Source organism: Chionomys nivalis, chromosome 1 (assembly GCF_950005125.1).
Source record: "Chionomys nivalis chromosome 1, mChiNiv1.1, whole genome shotgun sequence".
NCBI classification, from domain to species: domain Eukaryota; kingdom Metazoa; phylum Chordata; class Mammalia; order Rodentia; family Cricetidae; genus Chionomys; species Chionomys nivalis.
This window is the reverse complement of record NC_080086.1, coordinates 66,803,618-66,823,511: the sequence shown is the minus strand read 5'-3', so window position 1 is coordinate 66,823,511 and position 19,894 is coordinate 66,803,618. Positions and strand designations below refer to the sequence as shown.

General features: G+C 49.5%; 1 protein-coding gene across 3 annotated transcripts in view; it reads left to right on the top strand.

Annotated features, from left to right (window-relative positions):
* The first annotated feature begins 1,082 nt into the window (after window positions 1-1,082).
* Window positions 1,083-19,894, top strand: part of Rab11fip5 (RAB11 family interacting protein 5) — a 40,579-nt gene continuing 21,767 nt past the window's right edge. For all 3 annotated transcript variants that reach the window (XM_057774128.1, XM_057774119.1, XM_057774112.1), the window contains exon 1: window positions 1,083-1,612. In XM_057774128.1, coding sequence (XP_057630111.1) covers window positions 1,182-1,612 — 431 coding nt within the window. In that variant the 5' untranslated portion in view covers window positions 1,083-1,181. The remainder of the gene's footprint in view (window positions 1,613-19,894) is intronic.

The following is a 19,894-nucleotide window of genomic DNA, read 5'->3' as shown; positions in this document are numbered from 1 at the left end:
ACAGGATCTCACATGGCAGTCCTGGTTGATCTAGAACTCCCGTCTGGTTCTATTTCCAAAGGGCTAGGATTAAAAGTATGCACCACCACACCCGGCCACACAAAAAAGTTTTAAAGACGGTTGGGCACGAGTTAGAGCATGTGCAGGGCTACCATGTGAGCCCCAGGTCTAAAAAAAAAAAAAAAAAATCAAAACAGTGTGGAAATAAATTAAAAAAAATCCTGTCGTGGGGAGCATGGAGGCAGGAGAATCTGTGAGATCGAGCCCTAGTCTATATATATAGCGAATTCCAGGACAGCCAGGACTACATAAAAAAAAACTCCGTCTCGAAAAAAAATGGTTGTTGGTAGCCCCACTCCAAGAGACTTCTCAGCACACAGTTGGCTGCTCCAAGTCATCACAGATCCTCAACTGCAGTGTCAGCGAAGGCTGTGATGCCGGGTAGTCACGTGGAGCGGCGGGATGAAGGATGGGAGAGCATTTGTGATTTAGGGGTTCTCCGGAGTCGGCATCTACCCTCAAACCCACGCTGAGTGGGGTCTTCGGAACAGCGAGGGTTTTCGGGAGTGGAGGAGCTCGCAGGAACACCTGGGACTGCCCATGCAGAGCGCCGCGAGTAGTAATGCAGAAGTCGGGTTTTCCAGCTTGAGGGTCGCTGCCAACACGGGGCGGGGCCCAAGGATAGTCACGCCTACCTCTCTGCAGAGGCTGTTAGCAGCCTTCACCCGTTACCCCTCCGTTTCTTCTCTTGCAGATCCTCACATGCACACGCGAATCTCGTCGTGAATAAGGCGTGGCCAGCTCCCAATCCCCACTTCAAATTCGTGCCCGTGCTCCTTCCGCTGCGGTCGGTCACCTTTTAGTACCGCAGTACTAGCTTGAGGGTCGGCGAGAGGGGCTGGGCCCGTGAGGGTGCCCCGCCCACATCTTTGCAGAGACCGCGCCCCTCTCTGGGCTTCTAAAGCTCCAAGACAGCTATAGGCTGGTGGAGCCAGGGGGCGGGGACTGGGCGGGGCCTAGGTGGGGCGTGACGTCGCTGGGCGGGCGGCCGCCCGGGAGGCGGGGCGGCAGGGAGGCGGCGGCCCTCTCGGCCCAGGCCAGCCGGCAGCTGAGGTGGTCGGTGCGCTGCAGGCGCACCTCCTAACAACATCCCGCGGTGTCACTCGGTCCCGGGGTCAGATATGGCCCTGGTGCGCGACGCCGAGCCCGCGGCCGGGTCCTCCCGTTGGCTGCCCACGCACGTCCAGGTGACTGTGCTGCGAGCCAGCGGGTTGAGGGGCAAGAGCTCAGGCGCTGGCAGCACCAGCGACGCGTACACGGTGATCCAGGTGGGCCGCGAGAAGTACAGCACCTCGGTGGTGGAGAAGACGCAAGGCTGCCCGGAATGGTGCGAGGAGTGCTCGTTCGAGCTGCCGCCCGGTGCCCTGGACGGCCTGCTGCGGGCACAGGAGGCAGATGGGTCCCCTGCGCCCTGGGCCTCGGGCCCCAACGCCGCCTGCGAGCTGGTGCTCACCACCATGCACCGCTCGCTCATCGGTGTGGACAAGTTTCTGGGCCGGGCCACCGTGGCTCTGGATGAGGTCTTCCGCGCAGGCCGCGCCCAGCACACGCAGTGAGTCTGGGGCGCTGGGAGGGGGTACCAAACGGTTGAAGGCCTAACCGAGCAGGGTTGGTGGTACATCGGGACCCCAACCTCGCGCTCTAGGACATAAACCGACCCATTAGTTATTACTTTGTGTTATTATTATTATTTTGGGGTCCCCCCGCGACTGCTTCCCAAACAGCCTGGTGGGCCTGGAAGGCCTGATGGAGTTGGCTTAGTGACCAAGCGTTAGGAGTAGTACATGGCCAAAGAAAGTTCGGAATGGGATTCTGAGACTGAGAATTCAAGAAGGGAAGTTTCGGGCTTCAGGGCCTGCCTTTCTGTTCTCAAAGAGGTGTCCAAGCCCGTAGGTGAGTGGAGGGACTGTCTCACCTTGTAGACGCATCAAGGTGAGTTGTTGTTACCTTCTAGGGAGATTGAAGTGAGACGCCCCAGCAAAACCTAGAGGTTACACAGAACAAGTGCCTCTTGAATGTACAGGGATGCCCTTCACCATCTGGACATTCTCCCTGACTCTGCCCAGGGTACCAGAACTGAGAGAATTGGTCGACCTCCTTAGAGTAGGAAGGAAATGCCTGGGTCAGCTTGCCTCCAGTGAGGCAGTGGCGTGGTTATAATGCCCAGCCGTTCTCCAGGATGTTTTTTTCCCTGAAAAGGTTGGAGGGGTTTTTGTTGTTATTTTGTTTTGTTTTGAGACAGGGTCTTTTTTTGTAGCCCAGACTGTCCTGCAATTTGTTATGTAGACCAGGCTCCCCTTGAATTCAAAGAAATCCTGCCTCTGCTTCCCCAAGGCTGGTCTCCAAGGTGTGTGCCACTAAAACCTGGCTGTAAGGATAGGGTATTTTAATCATTTATTTTGACAGGGTTTGGCCTTCCTAAAGTCAAGATCTAAGACTTAGCTGAGCAGTGTTTTTTTTTTTGTTTGTTTGTTTTTGTTTTTGTTTTTCCTCAACACTTGGGAGGCAGAGACAGGCTGATCTCTTTGAGTTTGAGGCCAGCCTTGTCTACTAGTGAGTTCCAGGCCAGCCTGGGCTACACAGAAAAACCCTGTGCCGGGCGGTGGAGGCATAAGCATTTAATCTCCTCAGCACTCTGGGAGGCAGAGGCAGGCAGATCTCTGAGTTCAAGGCCAGCCTGGTTTACAAGAGCTAGTTCCAGGACAGACTCCAAAGCTACAGAGAAACTCAATCTTGGAAACCCCCCTCCAAAGGAAAAACAAAAGAAAGAAAAAGAAAAACAGGCCATAAGACTTGGAGCACCTTTTCCTGTTTGAGCCTGTGCTCATCTGGAAGAGTTGGTCTCCAGGGCTGACCACCTCCTGTGGCTTGCTGGAGCAGTTTATTTCTAAGCCTCCGGGGTGGGGGCTGTAAGGGAATGGGAGAGCGGCTGGAAAACCTTGCTGGGTTTGAGTAAATCAAGGAAGGCTTGCTCTCTGGAGGGGTGAGCCTTGAGCCAGGTACAGACAAGAGGGAAGCAGGATTTGGATATAAAAAGGGCCCGACTTTGAATGATTTTTTTCCCCCTAAAGGGAAGGGCTTTCCTGGCTGGCCTGCTGCGACTGGGCTGGGATAGAACCCGGCACATTCCAGGCAGGGCTCTGACCTGACTTCACCCCCCCCCCCATGACGTGCCCACCTCCTTCCCTCCTGACTTGCTGTTTGACTGCTGGGTGTGGAGTCACGTGGTACAGCTTGGTCCCTGTTTTGTTCTTTTCCTTCTCTCTTCCGTGTGCTTTCCCTCCTTCCTGGTCCAGGCAGACCAGGGTACTGGGTGTGGGATGGAAGGCTCTCCCTTGACCTCTTAGTTCCTTCCTTTTCCCATTCCCGTCATCCCTTTGCCATTTGGCTATTCCAACCAGGATGGTAATTACATATGGAATATGTTTTAGGGGGAGGGTGAACTAAGGGTACAGATTAAAACAAACCAACTCAAAAAACAAAAACAGCAACAACAAACAAGTTTGCAGGGAAGCGTCTTTGATTTTTTCCCCCCTTTCTTTCCAATTCATGCCCTTGCTTCTCTCTTGGCCTTGAATCTTGCTTTGTGGAGCTGGCCCAGCCTGCAAGTCCAGGTGGGCCTGTTTTCTGCCAAGAACAGTGCTCCCGGGAGACTTTGACGTGCTATTCCTTGATCTGAATAGGAGCCTTAATTTACTTTCAGAAGTCATCTTTTCCACAAGCCTTCTTCACGCCCACCTGGCTGCCTTTCTGCTGATGCACTGACCCGGCTTATTTATAGAGTTGGAGAGGGCGGGAAGGGGGGCACTTAGGGCGGGCAAAGGAAAAGTCCACACTGTTGGCCCGCTCTGTACCTTTAGTCCCTGGACCTCACAGCATGCTCACTGACAGAGAACCAGGGCAGCCACTCCTGCTCCATGTCCCAAAGTCTCTAATGGCCACTCCTGGAGGCATTTCCTGACCTCACCCTGGCCTGAGCCACTGAGGCAGTGAAGTCTGTGCAAAGCCCAGGTGGTGAAGTGGAGATTAGGGGTAGCATCCTCAATTTTGGATACTGGTGGGAAAGTACTGTGTTCACATTAGTTCTAGGAGGCAGGGGTGAGGAGAGCAGGTGGTGGGCTCCTGGTAGCTAGAGAATCTGACTTGAGAGGAGGCGGCTGAGAAGTTGCATGGAGCAGAGCCCTTTCTCAATTTCTGAGTGTCTCAGTTTACTAGTCCTTAAAATGGGGTAACTTCTACCTCTCCAGGGTTGATGTGGGAGACGAGATGCAGGTCCCAGGCACACACGCGCGCGAGTGTGTGTGTGTGTGTGTGGTCAGTGAATGGGAGAGATGATGAAAGGACATGTCAGCAACACCATGGAAGAAGTCCTCTGCCTTGGAAGAACTGCTCCAGAACTCAGAACTTTTAAGTCTGGGAAAGCCTCATGACCATGGGTGGTGACAGGATGAGTGTCAGAATTCCCAGCTGCCCTCTGGAGGCCCAAGAACTTTAGTTGCACCTGGGAAGCATCCATGCTCATTAAGCCAAGCTTAGGTCACCCAGTGGCTCTGCAGCTTTCCCTGTCAGCCTTGCTTGGCACTGCCCATGCCCTGGAGGAAGGAACGCTGGCACAGTGTTGGTTCCTTAACCTTTTCACCACATCTCTGCAAGGGTCATAATGATAGAGATCAGCTATATAGGTTGGTATGATGATGCCATCTGTGAAGGCTTGGTGTAATTCTAGATGGCTGCTTTCCTAAGGGTAGGGTTGGAGTTGCTGTGGGATCTTGCTTCCTGTGCTGTGGCTTTAGCTACCCCAGGGACCCCTGAAAGTTACTTCTCTGTGAGGCACTCTTCACTGTGAGAGGCTTTACTAGAGGCTTTCGAAATACCCCAAGAGGAAATCTACCCTTACCCCTCCCGCACCAGGGATGGAACTCGGTGGCTGGTGTGTGCTAGGCAAGCACAGTATTGCTGAGCTGTGTTTCCAGCCGTCAGAGAGGAAGCTCTCCAAACAAAAAACATGGTGCATATGACATTTGATCAGAGCTACTTCCCATCTGGAGCACCATCTTCCTGCGTGACACCAGTGTAGTGTAGCTGGGACAATTCCAAGGTGCTACCCACTTCTGTCTTTTACCACCACTGCTCCCTGTCCTGGAATGCCCAGTGGGTGCCAGGCTTGCTATTCTGCCTCCTAGGACCTAGATGGGACATGGGATAATGACAGTTCTCTTTGTTACCTGGGGGGTCAGATGGGAACACTTGAACTTTTCTGGATGTCCTGCTTTGAATGTGACTTGTACCTCAGGGGAATGATCCCAAATAACTTGAAAGAGGAAAGCAAAAGCGGCAAGAATTTTTGAATGAGGTTCGGGAGTCTGTCACAGAGATTTTTGGGAGGGGAGACATGCTTTTGGCTTCCTAAGAGTGTTGGTTGGTCTGTACTGGGAAAGGAGAAGACATAGCACCATCTTGTGTGGAGCCCCACATTTGCCTTCACCCTGACTTGGTCCCAGCCTTGAAGTCTGTGGTACAGAAATAAATAGGGCTGGTCCTCTGGTAGAGCCGTGGCTGTGTGTGTCGGCTGGGACCAATTGTTTTCTCTCCTTTAGTCTAAAACTGTTTGTGACCATGACCAGGCTAACTGCCCCTTGAGAGGCTTCATCAGTTCCCACCCAGCCTGTGCCACTGTTAAATTATCTTTTAATTTTTGGAGAGAGCAGGCCCAGGGAAGCTGGTGGGTGTGGAGGTCTGAGGGCAGAGGGTCTTCCTGGCTGCTCATGGCCATTTAAACTCCTGGTTCTCCTGCCTCTGCCCCCAGGAGCTTGACTGTTGGGGGTCTCTGGGGCTTTTCATCCCACAGCCCAACAACCGTCTCTCTACTGACTTCTAAGTGTGACCTGGTTTCAAGAAGCAGCCGAGACCCATTGAGGCCCCTGTTTCTGCCCCTGTGTGAACCCCAGGTCTGGAGTGGAGTCTGGGGAGGGGTGTGACCACACTCAGAAGGTGTCATTAGGATGAACAAGCTTCATCTCTCAATTGTGGTCTGGTGGCCTACCCCTATTTGGGGTTGTTTGAGCAGCATCGTGGTGGTGGTAGGGGGGGTCAGAGAAGGTGTAACTCCTCCCTGGCACAGTGGCTTCCCCTTTCCTTTGAATCTGCCCTTGGCCCTGGGCCAGACCCAAGCAGTTACCGGAGGTCTGTCCCCTCCCCACTGTACTGGGCAGATGGGGACAAGGTGTAAGCCAGCAGAGCCACTATCCTGGTTGACCTTGAGGCCTGGTTTTGCTTTAATTTTATTTTCTTTGCAATGGTGTTTTCACTGCATACTTGAGGCTGACCTGGAACTTGCTGTGTATCCAGGCTGCAGCTGGCCGCTCCTTGTTATTGCAGTCACCCTGGCGCTGTGACGCTTTCCTTGCCGCTAAACTGCTGGTCTGGCCTTCTCCAGATGTTTCCCTTGTCCTTCCCACCCTGTTCGGGATAGATGACTAACACAATGACAGGGGTGGCTGTTGCTCTGTGGAAATCAGCCCCCGCACTTTACTTCCCTGTTTGGAGTGTGAGCTCAGGCCGGATCCTGGAAGCCCAAGACTGAAAGACTGGTCACTTTGTTCCTTTTGAGCTGGCTACCTTATGGATGCGAGAGGTCCTGATACATGGTCGAGAGGCCCTGCAGGGGTTAGGCCCAGTGTCTCCTCAGTCAGCAGTTGTAGAGAGGAGTTCTAGCAGGGCACTGCCCTTCAGCCTCACCTTTGGTCTCCTTCCTACGCAGTGGGGCAGTGGGTTTTTACTCAGGAAATTCCAACCCAGAGCTGGAGGAGGCTGGAACGTGTGGAGACTGGCTGGGGATAAGAAGAGCACCCAGGAGCTATCCAGTAGTCAGGGAGAGCCTGGCTCTCTGTGACGTCTGTTCAGCTCTGGCAGCCGGAAGAGTTCCCAGTGAGCAAGAGCTGGCATTTGGGGGTCCTATGTGCATTGATGGGTTTCTGTGAGTTGGGAAGCAGAGGGGTCTCTGAGTTCTCTGCAGTTCTGGAGGGCAGTTTTCTCTAGAGGCATCCCTGGAGCACATGCAAAGTTCAAGACTGGTCTCTAGAGGGGAGGAACTCCAGATGTAGGGACATGGTCATCTCTCTGCATTGGGAGGGAACACTTTAGTTAAAAGCTGTGTTTAGGGGCCCAGACAGAATCCTGGATGTGTTCTGGCAGATGGGTCGCTGGGTTTGCTGTAGTCAAGGCCAGCCTTCTTGAGGAGGTGACACACACTAGAGACCAGTTGGGTGGACATCAGAGCGCCTCTGCCTCCCAGCCCCACATCAATGGACATTTTGTTCTAGAGAGTCAGTTACTAAATCCCTTCTAAGACTTCCCTTACCTCAGAGCAAGCTTGTGAGCTTTCATTGCTGTTACCTCGCTTCATGGCACACAGAGGTGAATTGACTTTGACACAACACTTGACAGAATTAGGACTTGAACCTGGCTGGGCTCTTGACCACACACCATAGGAACATTGGTCCACCTCCATTTCCCTACTCCCACCTTGCATAGGTCCAGGTGTTTGGGACGGGCCTGGTTGAGGCTTCCTCTCACTCTCCCGTATAGATCTCCAGATCTTGGGGTTGGCCTTGGGGACCTGTTTCTCCTGGCAGAGCCCTGAGTTTATGAGCTAAGCAGTTTATGGGTGTCTGTGGTTCTAGCTGGTCATGTTCATCCCAGGGGTTGAGTGTTGCTGCTACCTAGTGAATCACAAGGGTGGGGTGAGTGAGGCCTGGGCTACTGCTCAGACTTGGATGCCCGTCCTAATCTCCGCAACTTCTCCCAAGGTATGGCATGCCTATTTGATGTGACAGAAGGCTGCTAGGCCTCCTTCCTCTCAGAGATGCAGCCGTTTGCTGTTTGTCTCCCACTTTTCAATATCTGGGAAGCCTTTCCTGAGGTCCCCCTGTAACCACTGTGCCTAGGCAATGCTGGGGAGGAAATGATGGAAGGAAAATGGGGTGCCCCTTCAGGAAAGGGAAAGCAGTGTGTTTGCGAGGAAACTTCTCAGAAAGCTTTTGCCCACAGTCAGCAGACACCCCCAGAGGAGAGTCAGGAAAAGATGTGTTCACAGGATTAGAGGAACCATGCTTGGCTTCCTGGGGGATGCAGAAGAGACCTGATGTGGCCTGGTGAGGAGAAGGCAGGGAAGGGACCACTTCAAAAGTATGGGGAGGCAGGAAGGGGAGCTGAGCAGAGTTTGGGTACATCTTGCCCCCCACCCTGAGTCACCTGCTCCCTTTCTCAGGCAGCGAGTTTTTCCAGCTCTGGGGTGAACTTCCAAACTTCCTGCATTACAAGCAAGTGAACTGCATATTTTCTCCTTCCTCCCTGTTTGCCCACGTGCAACATTCTCGAATGCAGCTCTGCACCCATGACCCTGCTTCACCTTCCCACACGGGAACAATTATTGGTGTCTATCTATGCTGGGGTTCAAACAGAGGCTCCTGAGAAGGACAGTCACCACTTGGCTAAGGTTCCTGGAGCAAGAGAGGTCAGCACCCCAGAAGCCTGGTAAAAGGCCTTCCATAGACAATAAACCCAAAGCTTTTATATGTGGTTGACCTATTTCTCAGCATGCTTTTCTGGAATTATCTCATTTTACTCCCTGCTGAGGGTAGCGAAGTGACCCCTATTTCCACAGACATGGACGACTAGGGTCTCAGGACATGGAATGACCTGTCCAAGGTTTCAGGGCTTGTTAGGGGTAGACAGGTTCCTTACCTCGAGCCCAGTGCACTTTCCACTGCCTTTGCTCTGGGCCCTGCACCCTGAGTATCTGCCCTTGTTGCTTGGTGGTTAGACTTGCCTTCTGGCATTTTTATAGCACGGGGCTCCCAGCCCCTGCTGAGGCCAGCTGACATGCAGACCTTTGGAGCTTCAGGCAGTGGGACAAGTACTAGAGGAGATGTTTATATGAAGGAAGTGGGGGTGGAGGCTAAGCCTGGCTGGGGTGTGAAGTGACACAGGGGTAACCACAGGGGTAACCAGTGAATGCTAGTCTGGGTCTCCCCAAGGGGTGTGGCTGCCAGGCCTGGCATGATGCCAGAGGAGACGATAAGATTAGTCCTTGGGCCTGATAAAAGGCTCAATCGCGTCCTGGGATTCTGTCTGGCTTGTAGTTTTAAGTATAGAAACCAAGTCAAAGAGTAAGTTGTGGGAATTAGGAGCATGGGTTGGCCTGAGAGCCCCCAACTCCTGTCCACACTGACTGCTCTGTGGAGATGTAAGATGAGAGAAGGCAGAAGATGGAGGGAGAAGGCAGAGGAGATGGGGGGTGTCTCCTGGTTGTCTCTAGACTCCAACTGTGTTTTCTCATTTTAAAATCTATTTTATCACTTCATTTTGGAGAGGCAAATAGCTTTTAAAATCTACCCAAGCCAAAAAGATATGAATAAATCTGCTAGTAGAATTATTGCATTGTTTATTATCTCAAATATTATAGTCTATTTAACTTATTCTATGCTTAATCGTTTTTGTAATAATATGAAAGCTTTTGTTTAATTGACATCCATTTTATTGATAGTAATTTTAAAATTGTATCATTTTATGAATATTTTCATTTAATTTTCTTGTATAAACAATGACAATTTCATAATAAAACTACAAATCCTAAAAAAAAAATCTATCCAAGGTCACTGGGCAGTGGTGGCGCATGCCTTTGATCCTACCACTAGGGAGGCAGAGGCAGGCGGATCTGGTCTATAAGAGCTAGTTTCAGAACAGACTCCAAAGCTACAGAGAAACCTTGTCTCGAAAAGCAAAAACAAACAAAAAACAAAACAAAAAACAACAACAAAAAAAGAGAAACAAGCTTGCAACACATTAGCTTTTTGGGGACACTTCCTATCCACACCCACACAGGTGACAGCCTGGGTCGTGGGAGAGAAGCGGTGAATGAGCATTGGTGTCTGCTGTCAATTGCTGGGAGAATCCAGCATGGAGTTGTGCTGCCAGGACACCAAGAAGATCCCCAAGGAAGCCCTTGTCCCTCCTGCTTCCCTGTTTGAGACAAGGCCTCTGTATAGCTCATGCTGGTCTTTTTTTTTTTTTTTTTTTGGTTTTTCGAGACAGGGTTTCTCTGTGGTTTTGTAGCCTGTCCTGGAACTAGCTCTTGTAGACCAGGCTGGTCTCGAACTCACAGAGATCCGCCTGCCTCTACCTCCCAAGTGCTGGGATTAAAGGCGTGCGCCACCACCGCCCGGCTCATGCTGGTCTTAAACTTGCCCTGTTGCCAAGAATGACCTTGAAATCCTAATCCTCCAACCTCCCCCCACAAATGCTGGGATTACATGCATGTACTACTGTGCTCATCTTCCCAGAATTGTTTCTTATAGTTATTACCTTTACTTGCTATTTTGTTCTGGTGCCTTCTGTGAGCAAGTACTGTGTGCTCCAGTGTGTATGTAGAGGTCAGAGAACAACTGGAGTTGGTTCTCCTGCCCAATGGGGGTCAGGATTTTCTCTTCTTTCTTTTCTTCTTTTTAAAATTTTATTTATGTGGGTTTATGTGGGTATGTAAATACCATGGCACATGCTGAGGTCAGAGGACAACTTTCTGGAATGGGTTCTCTCCTTCCACCATGTAGGTCCTTTGGATCAAACTCAGGCCCTTTCGCCTTCTGAGCCTTCTCTCTGGCCTAGGATTGTGTTTGTTTTTACCTTCTGTTTTAGACAGTTAGCTGCTGATACTTTATTAATTTATGATCAGAAATTGCTGTTAAAATATAAGGTGTTCAGGGATCAGCCAGTCTTGGGATTTGCCATGGTTATGCTGACCCCACGTTTGCCTCTCTGTGTTTTCTTTCTGTGCAACCCTTCCATGAGATCCTCTCTCTGCTACACCAGTGTCCATCAGTTCTGCCCTAGTCATATCCTCTAGCATTCCAGGGTTCACAATGAAGCCACAGTTCTCCAGACACCTCTAATCTCAGCGCTTAGCGAGGCCAGGGGAAGAGGACTGCTGAGAGTTCCAGGCCAGCCTATGCTACAGCATAAAACTGATTCAAAAACCAGATAATGGACTGGAGGAATGGCTAAGAGTACATATTGCTCTTCTAGGGGACCCGAGTTTAGTTCCAAGCACCCGCAATCAGTGGCTTACAACCACCTCTATTTCCAGCTCCAGGAGATCCAATACCCTTTTCTGGTCTCCATGGACACTTGAATTCATGTGCACAAACTCATACACAGATGCATACACATAAGTAATAAAATAGATCTTAAAAAACGTGAAAACAAGAAAAGAAATCCTAGTTCCTTTGTGTGGTGGAAGCTGGCTCCTGTCTCCCCCATCTGCCCCCAGTCTATCTCCCAGTCTGCCCCTAATCTATCCCCCAAGCTAACCCCCAATCCAACCCCCAGTTTATGCTCCAAGCTGCCTTCAGTTTGCTCCCCAGTCTTCCCCCAGTCTACCTCCCAGTCTACCCCTAGTCTATACCCCAGTATGCTTCCAGTCTACCTCCAGTCTGTACCCCAGTATTCTTCCAGTCTATCCCCCAGGCTACCTCCCAGTCTGCCTCCAGTCTACCCCCCAGGCTACCTCCCAGTCTGCCTCCAGTCTACCCCCAGTCTACCCCCAGTCTACCCCCCAGTCTGCCTCCAGTCTACCCCCAGTCTTCACCCCAGTATGCTTCCAGTCTACCCCCCAGTCTGCCTCCAGTCTACCCTCCGGTCTGTACTTTGCAGCCCAGCCCAGTGTCTGTACTTGCTGTTCTTTCTATCTGGAATGTATTCTACCTTCCCTTTCCCTCCCCATCCTTCAAGCCCATTGTAAGTACCTGATCTTAGGGCCCTTCTCAAGTCCCCTGACCCGTCTCAACTCCTTTTTACCGTGTTTTCCTGTGATGACTATCATCTTCCTTTATTTATTTGCCTCTTATTTCCCCACCAGGGTGTGAGTTCCACAGGACACTGTTCTTGTCCCTGGAATATTTGAGTGGAAACCTGGCTGGGTAGACTGTTGCTGGCAGGACCACTATATCTCTGGGAGGGATGATGCTGGCATGTGTGCAGTGTGCCAACCTGGAGTGAACAGACGTCTGTTCGCATCATCGTCAGTCACACAACAGGGAGCAGGGCAACAGTGGAGAGCCCACTGCTGAGTCTGAGCTCCTGAGTTCATTCAGGAAGCCCACACCCACACAGGGAGGACTCATGTCTAGAAGGCTTGTATCTGGGGACGTAGAATTATGTTGAATGCCATCATGGATATCTACTTTCAGGGCCACAGAAGGCCCACTTCCTCTATCTGATGATGTATGGGGGAGAGAGAGAGAGAGAGAGAGAGAGAGAGAGAGAGAGAGAGAGAGAGAGAGAGAGAAACGCTGGAAAAGTCTCGAGAGAAGATAGACAACCAACAGCCATGAAGAGATTTTAACTTGGGGGGGGTTGTCACGGAACTGCTGTGAATGGCACCATTCCTGTGCTTTCACACAGCACCTGAAATATGGCTCCAGAATATTCTGGAGCATTTAGATGACCCTGATTCATTCCCATTCCTTTTTGTCCTACTAGGGACCTATGATGGGGTTACCTTAGACCCTTGTAGAGGTTAGGAGTTTAGCCTTTCTCTTGTTTTATGGCTGGCCCCAAACTCCTAACGATGCTCTCCAACTCCTGAACCTTGTGCTCAACTGTGAACACCTCAGTCGCACCTACTCACCAGTCCAGCAGATGTCCAAGTGCAGCTTGGCAAGCCAGTGGCTCGTTGGGCTTCCTTACAGGAGCATGCTGTGAGTACACCAAGGGATTGTATACAGGAGTGTGGGTGACCCCAGAGTAGCTGCCTTCCCTCAAAGCCCCATTCCAGCATGACCTCTCCAAAGCTGTGCAGGTGGAGTCTCCCCTTTAGTGAACCTACTACTTAGATATTCTAGTGCCTTCTAAGGTCACCAGCAGCTGGACATCATTCTGTGCAGCTAGGGTGTAGGAGATAGGATGGAGGGAGTGTCTGGAATCTACTTCATCTCTTTTTTGTTTTGCTTTTGAGGCAGCATTTCTTTATTATATAGGTCTGTCTTGGAACTTGCCACATAGACCAAGCTGGCCTTGAACCCAGGGATCCACCTCCCTCTGCCTCTTAAGTGTGGGATTAAAGGCTTGTGCTACCATTCCCAGAAAAATTAGTGATTTGTTTTTGTTTTTGAGATAGTTTCTCTGTGTCGCTCTGGCTGTCCTGGAATCTGATCTGTAGACTAGGCTAACCTTGAATGAGATCTGCCTGCCTCTGCCTCCCAAGCGCTGGGATTAAAGGCATGTGTCACCATTGCCTGGCTAGTGCTTTTAACTGCTTTTAATAGGAAGCAGGAATGTATGATATTAGTCACATGATCAATAATAGCTTCTGCTCCTTAGCCTGGTCCCCCCCCACCGTCACCTTCATTGGTACTCAGGGTGTTTGAAGACGAAGCTGATCACCATGGCCATGGTGTGATGCTGGGGGCCCTGAGGGCCATTGAATGACTTCTTGCTGACTCCAGGCCCTGTGTGCTCCTGGGTGGGAAGTGACAGAGGTGTGTGCCTTCTGCTGGAACCCCTCAGCCTAGAGGTTATGCTGGATAGGGAGACTGGTCCTCTGCTGAGCTCCCTTCCTGGGCATTCACAGTCTTCCTTGGGCATGGGCCTATTTGGCCTCTGAAACCCACAGGCCTCTTTTTTTCTCAGAGTCAGGTCTCTAAATAAACAGTTTACAAGCTGTACACATCACAGATGTTGAAGACAGTAGTCAACATGGGAAAAGACATACTCTTTAGGCCTATGAATCCAGTGATCTGGTTCTGTTCTCATTGCTATGTAGGTCACAGCAGTGGTGGGTATGCTTTAAACAGCTGTTAGTCGATAGGAAACAACTGTTATGTGTGTGACAAACATCTATATTGCCACTATGCTGTTATAGTATCTCACACACACACAAACCTATTTGGGGTATGTTTTAGTTAGAGGGTCTAGAGAGATGGCCCAGCAGTTAAGGTCACATGCTTTATCCCCTACATGTTTTTATAACTCAGGATTGTCTTAGGGGATCAGGGCATTTCAGTGTGCTGTGTTTAGTATAGTGAGGGGCTGTGCTTGGTAGAGAAACGGTGTTGAGCTCAGTGGCTTTTCAGGGCCAAGTGATGGGCTAGAGGTCAGCATCTAGCCTCTTCCTGATGGAGGAAGGTCATTGGTTAATAATAAAGAAACTGCTTGGCCCTGATAGGTTAGAACATAGGTGGGTGGAGTAAACAGAACAGAATGCTGGGAGGAAGAGGAAGTGAGGTAAGACACCTCAGACAGACGCCATAGCTCTGCTCTCTGAGGCAGACACAATGAAGCTCCAACCCAGGATGGACGTAGGCTAGAATCTTCCTGGTAAGCGCACCTTGGGGTGCTACACACATTATTAGAAATGGGCTAGTCCAGATACGAAAGTTAGCCAAGAAGAGGCTAGATATAATGGGCCAAGCAGTGTTTGAAAGAATACAGTTTCCGTGTAATTATTTTGGGTAAAGCCATGCCGGCGGCCGGGTGCTGGGGACGCAGCCCCGCTGCTCCTATTACAACAGAGTGGCGCCCAATGTGATTAACTAATACCACGTAATACCCGAGAGGACTTGTTCCCATATATTGTTTATAAATGTTCTTTTACATTTAAAGGGGGATATGATATAGATATGAATAATTTGCATAGGTATGGATTTGACTTTATTGATATAAATTTAAGGTCAATTTTGTTATATGTATATGTATTTCTGATCTTGATTAAGGTATTATGATTGTGTAGTTCATGTAAAAATGTAATGTATATAGGTTGTTAATAGATAATCATCTATAGTAGTCAAGTTTGTAGTCATGCTAGTTAGATTTTCTAGATGTGCATGGATATATTTCAGATAGGCATTCATCATATCTTTCAAAGGCTAGAGAATATGGCATTTTAAATGTTTTAATAACTTAGGGTTTCTCATGACAATGAGACATGTCTGCTCCTGACAGCACCAATCTACTTCAAGAAAAAAGAAGATGGGCATCAAAGAGGCACCTTATAGAGTTTGATAGCCATTTGGGCAAGAAACTGCTCTTGCCTGGACTATTACATAAACTGGACACAAAAAACCCACAGAGAAAGGACTGCTGAACTTGCCTAAAGGTGAGATGATCTTTCGGGGTTCCTGATTCATGAAAGAGTCTGTGAGACATTCTGTAGGACACAACAGATAATGACTGAACTGCTTTTGAAATTTCCTGCTTCATGGAAATGTCTGCTAGAAACTATGGGCCTGTAGGCCGAAGATGGATGCCCCAACGGTACAGAGAAACTTTGGGTGACTGTCCAGGCAGCAAGATGTCTCTGTGATTTCTAGAGTTTTGTAAGTTGCTTACTTCTTGTTTGATTAGGTAATATTATATCCTTCTGGAGTCTTTGATGGAGTTAAAGAATAGTTAGTTATAGTTTTCCTTAGTTATAATAAAGATAAAATAGATATAAATATTGCAATTTTTACTTGATAACTGTTTTGTTATATGTAATTTTGCTATGTTAAAGTTAAAGCCTTCCTTTTTTTTTGTTTAAACAGAAAAAGGGGAAATGATGGAGGAAGGTCATTGGTTAATTAATAAAGAAACTGCTTGGCCCTCATAGGTTAGAACATAGGTGGGTGGAGTAAACAAAACAGAATGCTGGGAGGAAGAGGAAGTGAGGTAAGACACCTCAGACAGACGCCATAGCTCTGCTCTCTGAGGCAGACACAATGAAGCTCCCACCCAGGATGGACGTAGGCTAGAATCTTCCTGGTAAGTGCATCTTGGGGTGCTACACACATTATTAGAAATGGGCTAGTCCAGATACGAAAGTTAGCCGAGAAGAGGCTAGATATAATGGGCCAAGCAGTGTTTAAAAGAATACAGTTTCCCTGTAATTATTTCGGGTAAAGCCATGCCGGCGGCCAGGTGCCGGGAACGCAGCCCCGCAGCTCCAATTACAACATCTTCCTTTCCTGATCTGGGTACTTTCTGGGTCTGTATGGGCATCTTCTCACAGTGGGTAGGTGTGAAGACCAGGCTCCTTCACAGCGGTCACAAGATCCCAGGACCTAGCCCTGAGAGGACACAGAGGGAATGAGAGGTCTGACCCGACCATGGCCCGTCTAAATCTTGCTGAAGCTGGGGCTGTAGCTCATTTGGTGGCTGAGTGCCTGCTTAGCATGCATGAGGCCCTAGGTTCCCTCCCAGCACTGCATAAAGCTAAGAGTAATCCACACGTGAAGTCCTAACACTCAGGAGGTAGAGGCAAGAGGATTGGAAGTTCAAGGTCGTCCTTAACTGTGCACCACACTGGAGGCCAGCCTGTGCTACACCACATCTTGTCTCAAAAGAAAACAGAAACAAACTTGTGGAAACAAACAGCCTTCTGCACAGAGTCATAGAGGCCAGGCCTAGGCTTTGGGGAAACTTTCCAAGAACCTTCATCTGAGTCTCCTCCCCAAGCCTATCTCCTTAACAAAGTCTAGTGGTCACGTTGTAGACTTGGGACTCGACTCTCAGGTCAGATTCTTCCCCATGATCCCAGGGGCAGAGAGCAGCAAGCAGTGTGTGGCAAATTCCTCAGGAGGTTAACTCTGGTTATAGTCTGGCCTACTTGTCTGCATCTCTTCACACAAATGTGCTCCAGACAGCAATAGCCGGATCACCACTGTGAACTGGGCAGACATGGAACCTTTTGAAAAGATCTTATGCATTCCATCTTCTAATTTTGATATATGTGTATAATGTGTGTGCATAAGAATGTATGCCTTGGCACATGTGTGGAGGTCAGAGAACACCCTCAGGTGTTAATGCTTACCTTTCATCTTGATTGAGTCAAGGTCTCTACTGTATACACCAGGCTAGGCGGTCCAAGGGATTCTGAAGATTCTCATGTTTCCTCCACCAGCACCAGGCATGAAGCCAGTGCTTTTTGTTTGTTTGTTTTTTGTTTTGTTTTTGAAACAGAATTTCTCCAGACCTGGCTGTCCTGGAACTTACTCTGTAGACCAGGCTGACCTCAAACTAACAGGGATCGGAAGTTTTGCACCACCACCGCCTAGCACCTCCTTTCTCCTTATGGGAGCACTGGGCTCCAGATGTGTGTTAGTATGCCCAGCTTTATATGGGTTGTGGGGATTTGAATTCATGTCCTTACATTTGCATGGCAAGGGCTTTACTGACTGAGCTAGCCCAAGACCCAGCCCACAGCCAAGGGCTTTTCTGCAGTATGAAAGGCACTAACTTGTCTGTATTACTTGTACCACTGACTTGTATTAACTTGACTTGTATTACATTGTGTATGGCATTTTTGGGTACAGGTATGTGGATAATGACAAACTACAGGGACTGAGGAACCTGTGCTTTGAGGACCAGTTATATGTTAGGGGGTCATGGATCAAGTGGGGTCACTGTTTTTCCTGTGGCATTTCAGAAGTGGTTTTGGGGAAAAAGAGGATACATCTTAGCATACTTAGTTTGTAGGAAGTGATTTATGAGGCTGGTCCCTACCAGAAGTGTGTATATTTTGGTGGGTTGCCTCCTGGAGAGGGATGGGCACATCTAGGGTCAGTCATCTCACAAGAAGTCTGTCTTGGCTAGGCCAGGCGCCATAGACCTACTAAGAAAGATGGATCAGAGTTCAAGGCCAGCCTGGGTTACAGGGCAAGTTCAAGGTCAGCTGGATCAATTTAGTGAAACCCTATTTCCAAAATGAGGGCTGGAGAAATGACTTGGTAATTTGAGAGCACTGGCTGTTCTTTCAGAGGACCTGGATTCACTTCCCAGTACCTACATGGTGGCTCATAGCCATCTGTAACTCTAGTTGCAGAATTTGACATGCTCCTCTGGCCTCCAAAGGCACCAGGCACACACCTGGTACACAGACATATGTGCAAGTAAAACACCCATACACAAAAAACTAAAAACAAGCAAATAAAGGCCGAGGTGTAGTATAGCTCAGTGGTAACACTTGCTCAGAGTGCATGAGGCCTACATCCAGGAACAGCAACCCAAACAAAAACGGCATGTCCTGTTGGGAGCGGTGGCTCACAGATATATGCCCAGCATTGGTTAGCTGAGGCAGGAGGACTGAGAATTTGAGGCCAGCATATCTTGACTTGGCCGGGCCTAGAGCAACAAAGGGTTCCTCTGGTTCCACCTGAATGCCTTTGAAAATGAAACGTGTGGAGGGAAATTTGGTCTCTGACTTGGTAAACTGATAGAGATAAGGCAGGGACTATCCATTGTGTTCCCACTAAGGCTGAGTGTAGTCGTCTGAAGTGCCCCCACCAATCTATCATGGTCTTACTTCCAGTCCAGACTTATACTAGGGAGAGTCTTGGTGTCTCTAGAGGGAGTGATTAACTGACTCTGCACTATGATGCCTAGCTAGTTGGGGCCTTGACTATAGATCTGGCCTTGTCCAACAAAGCCACTGCCCAGGCTTTGTTGAAGATTTAGCCAAATCCTAATGGATTTTGGCTGGGTCTCAACCCTGAATGGGTCAGGCATCAGAATGAGCCTTGAGGTTCTCAGGGCTGTGAGAAGCCTACTCAGGCAGACCTGGGAGGGGCCAGGAGGGGAAGGGAGAGTACCCTATCTTCCCTGTCTAGTCCTGGAGACAAGGAGAGAATTACATGGCAAGTCATGACTGTGGCCACCTTTGCATGGACAGAGCTTTGGGAGCCTCAGTCTGTAGGGAGTTGCTACTCCTAGCGCATTTGCTGTTGGTTCTGTGGGGTGTGTCCAATTGCATCTGCCCAGTCAGGCAGTGTCTGTGGCCGCCTTTGCCCTAGGCATGCAGTAGTTTGGGACCTGGCAGGTCTGGGTGGGGTGTATTTGAGGACTTATCTACTCCAGGAATGAGGAAGCAAGAATTTTGGTGAATATTCTTGCTATCTCATAAAGATTAGGGTCACCTCTCTGGTGGAAGGCTAAGCTCTGGCCAAGTCCCCAGGGTACTCAAGATACCCAAATTGACGGCCAGAGAGGTGTCAAGTGAGCTTGGTGAGGGGCAGGAGTAACCATTTTCTGTATCCCAAGGCGTTTTCAACCCCAGACTTCTCTGGAGAAGAGAATCTGAGAAATGCTGAGGATCTTAACTACTTCCTTCCCTTGGCTGTTATAAAATACCCTCACTGAAGCAACTGGAGGGACAAAAGGTATGTTTTAGGTCACAGTTGGAGGGACAGTCCATTGTGGTAGTGAGGTCATCCTGGCAAGAATGTGAGGCAGTTGGTCACATTGTCTCTGCAGTCAGGAAGCAGTGAGCAACAAATGTAATGCTTATCTGCCTTCCCTGGTGCAGTGTCCTCAGCTAAGGCATGCCTTCCTGTATTGAGAGCCCAACAGATAATCCTCGGAGACTCACTTACTAGGTAACTAACTGGCCATCATTCAGACCAACAGTTAATATTAACCATCACATCGGGCAAAGCAGTTCTTCCATCCTGGCCTCCCAGAGAGAGATTTGAATTTCCTAGGAGCAGTATGAGATGGGCAGTGGCCATAGAGGAGAAGGTCAAACTCAACCTGGGCTATGAGACCCTGCCTTTATCTGGGGAAGTCCGGAGAACCACCCCTTTTGGTGGCCCTGGAAGCTGAAGAGGAAGATAGAAACTCAAGCCTTGTATTTCACCTTCCTATTACAGCACTGATAGATGTTCCTTATAAAAGATTCAGGTAGTACAAAAATAGCCACATAGGATGAGATAGCTCCCTGCACCTTCTCACTCTGGCAGTCTCCAGTGCTGCATGTGACCTTCAGGCCAAGCACAGAGGATGTCTGTGGTCCACCTACTGTCTTACT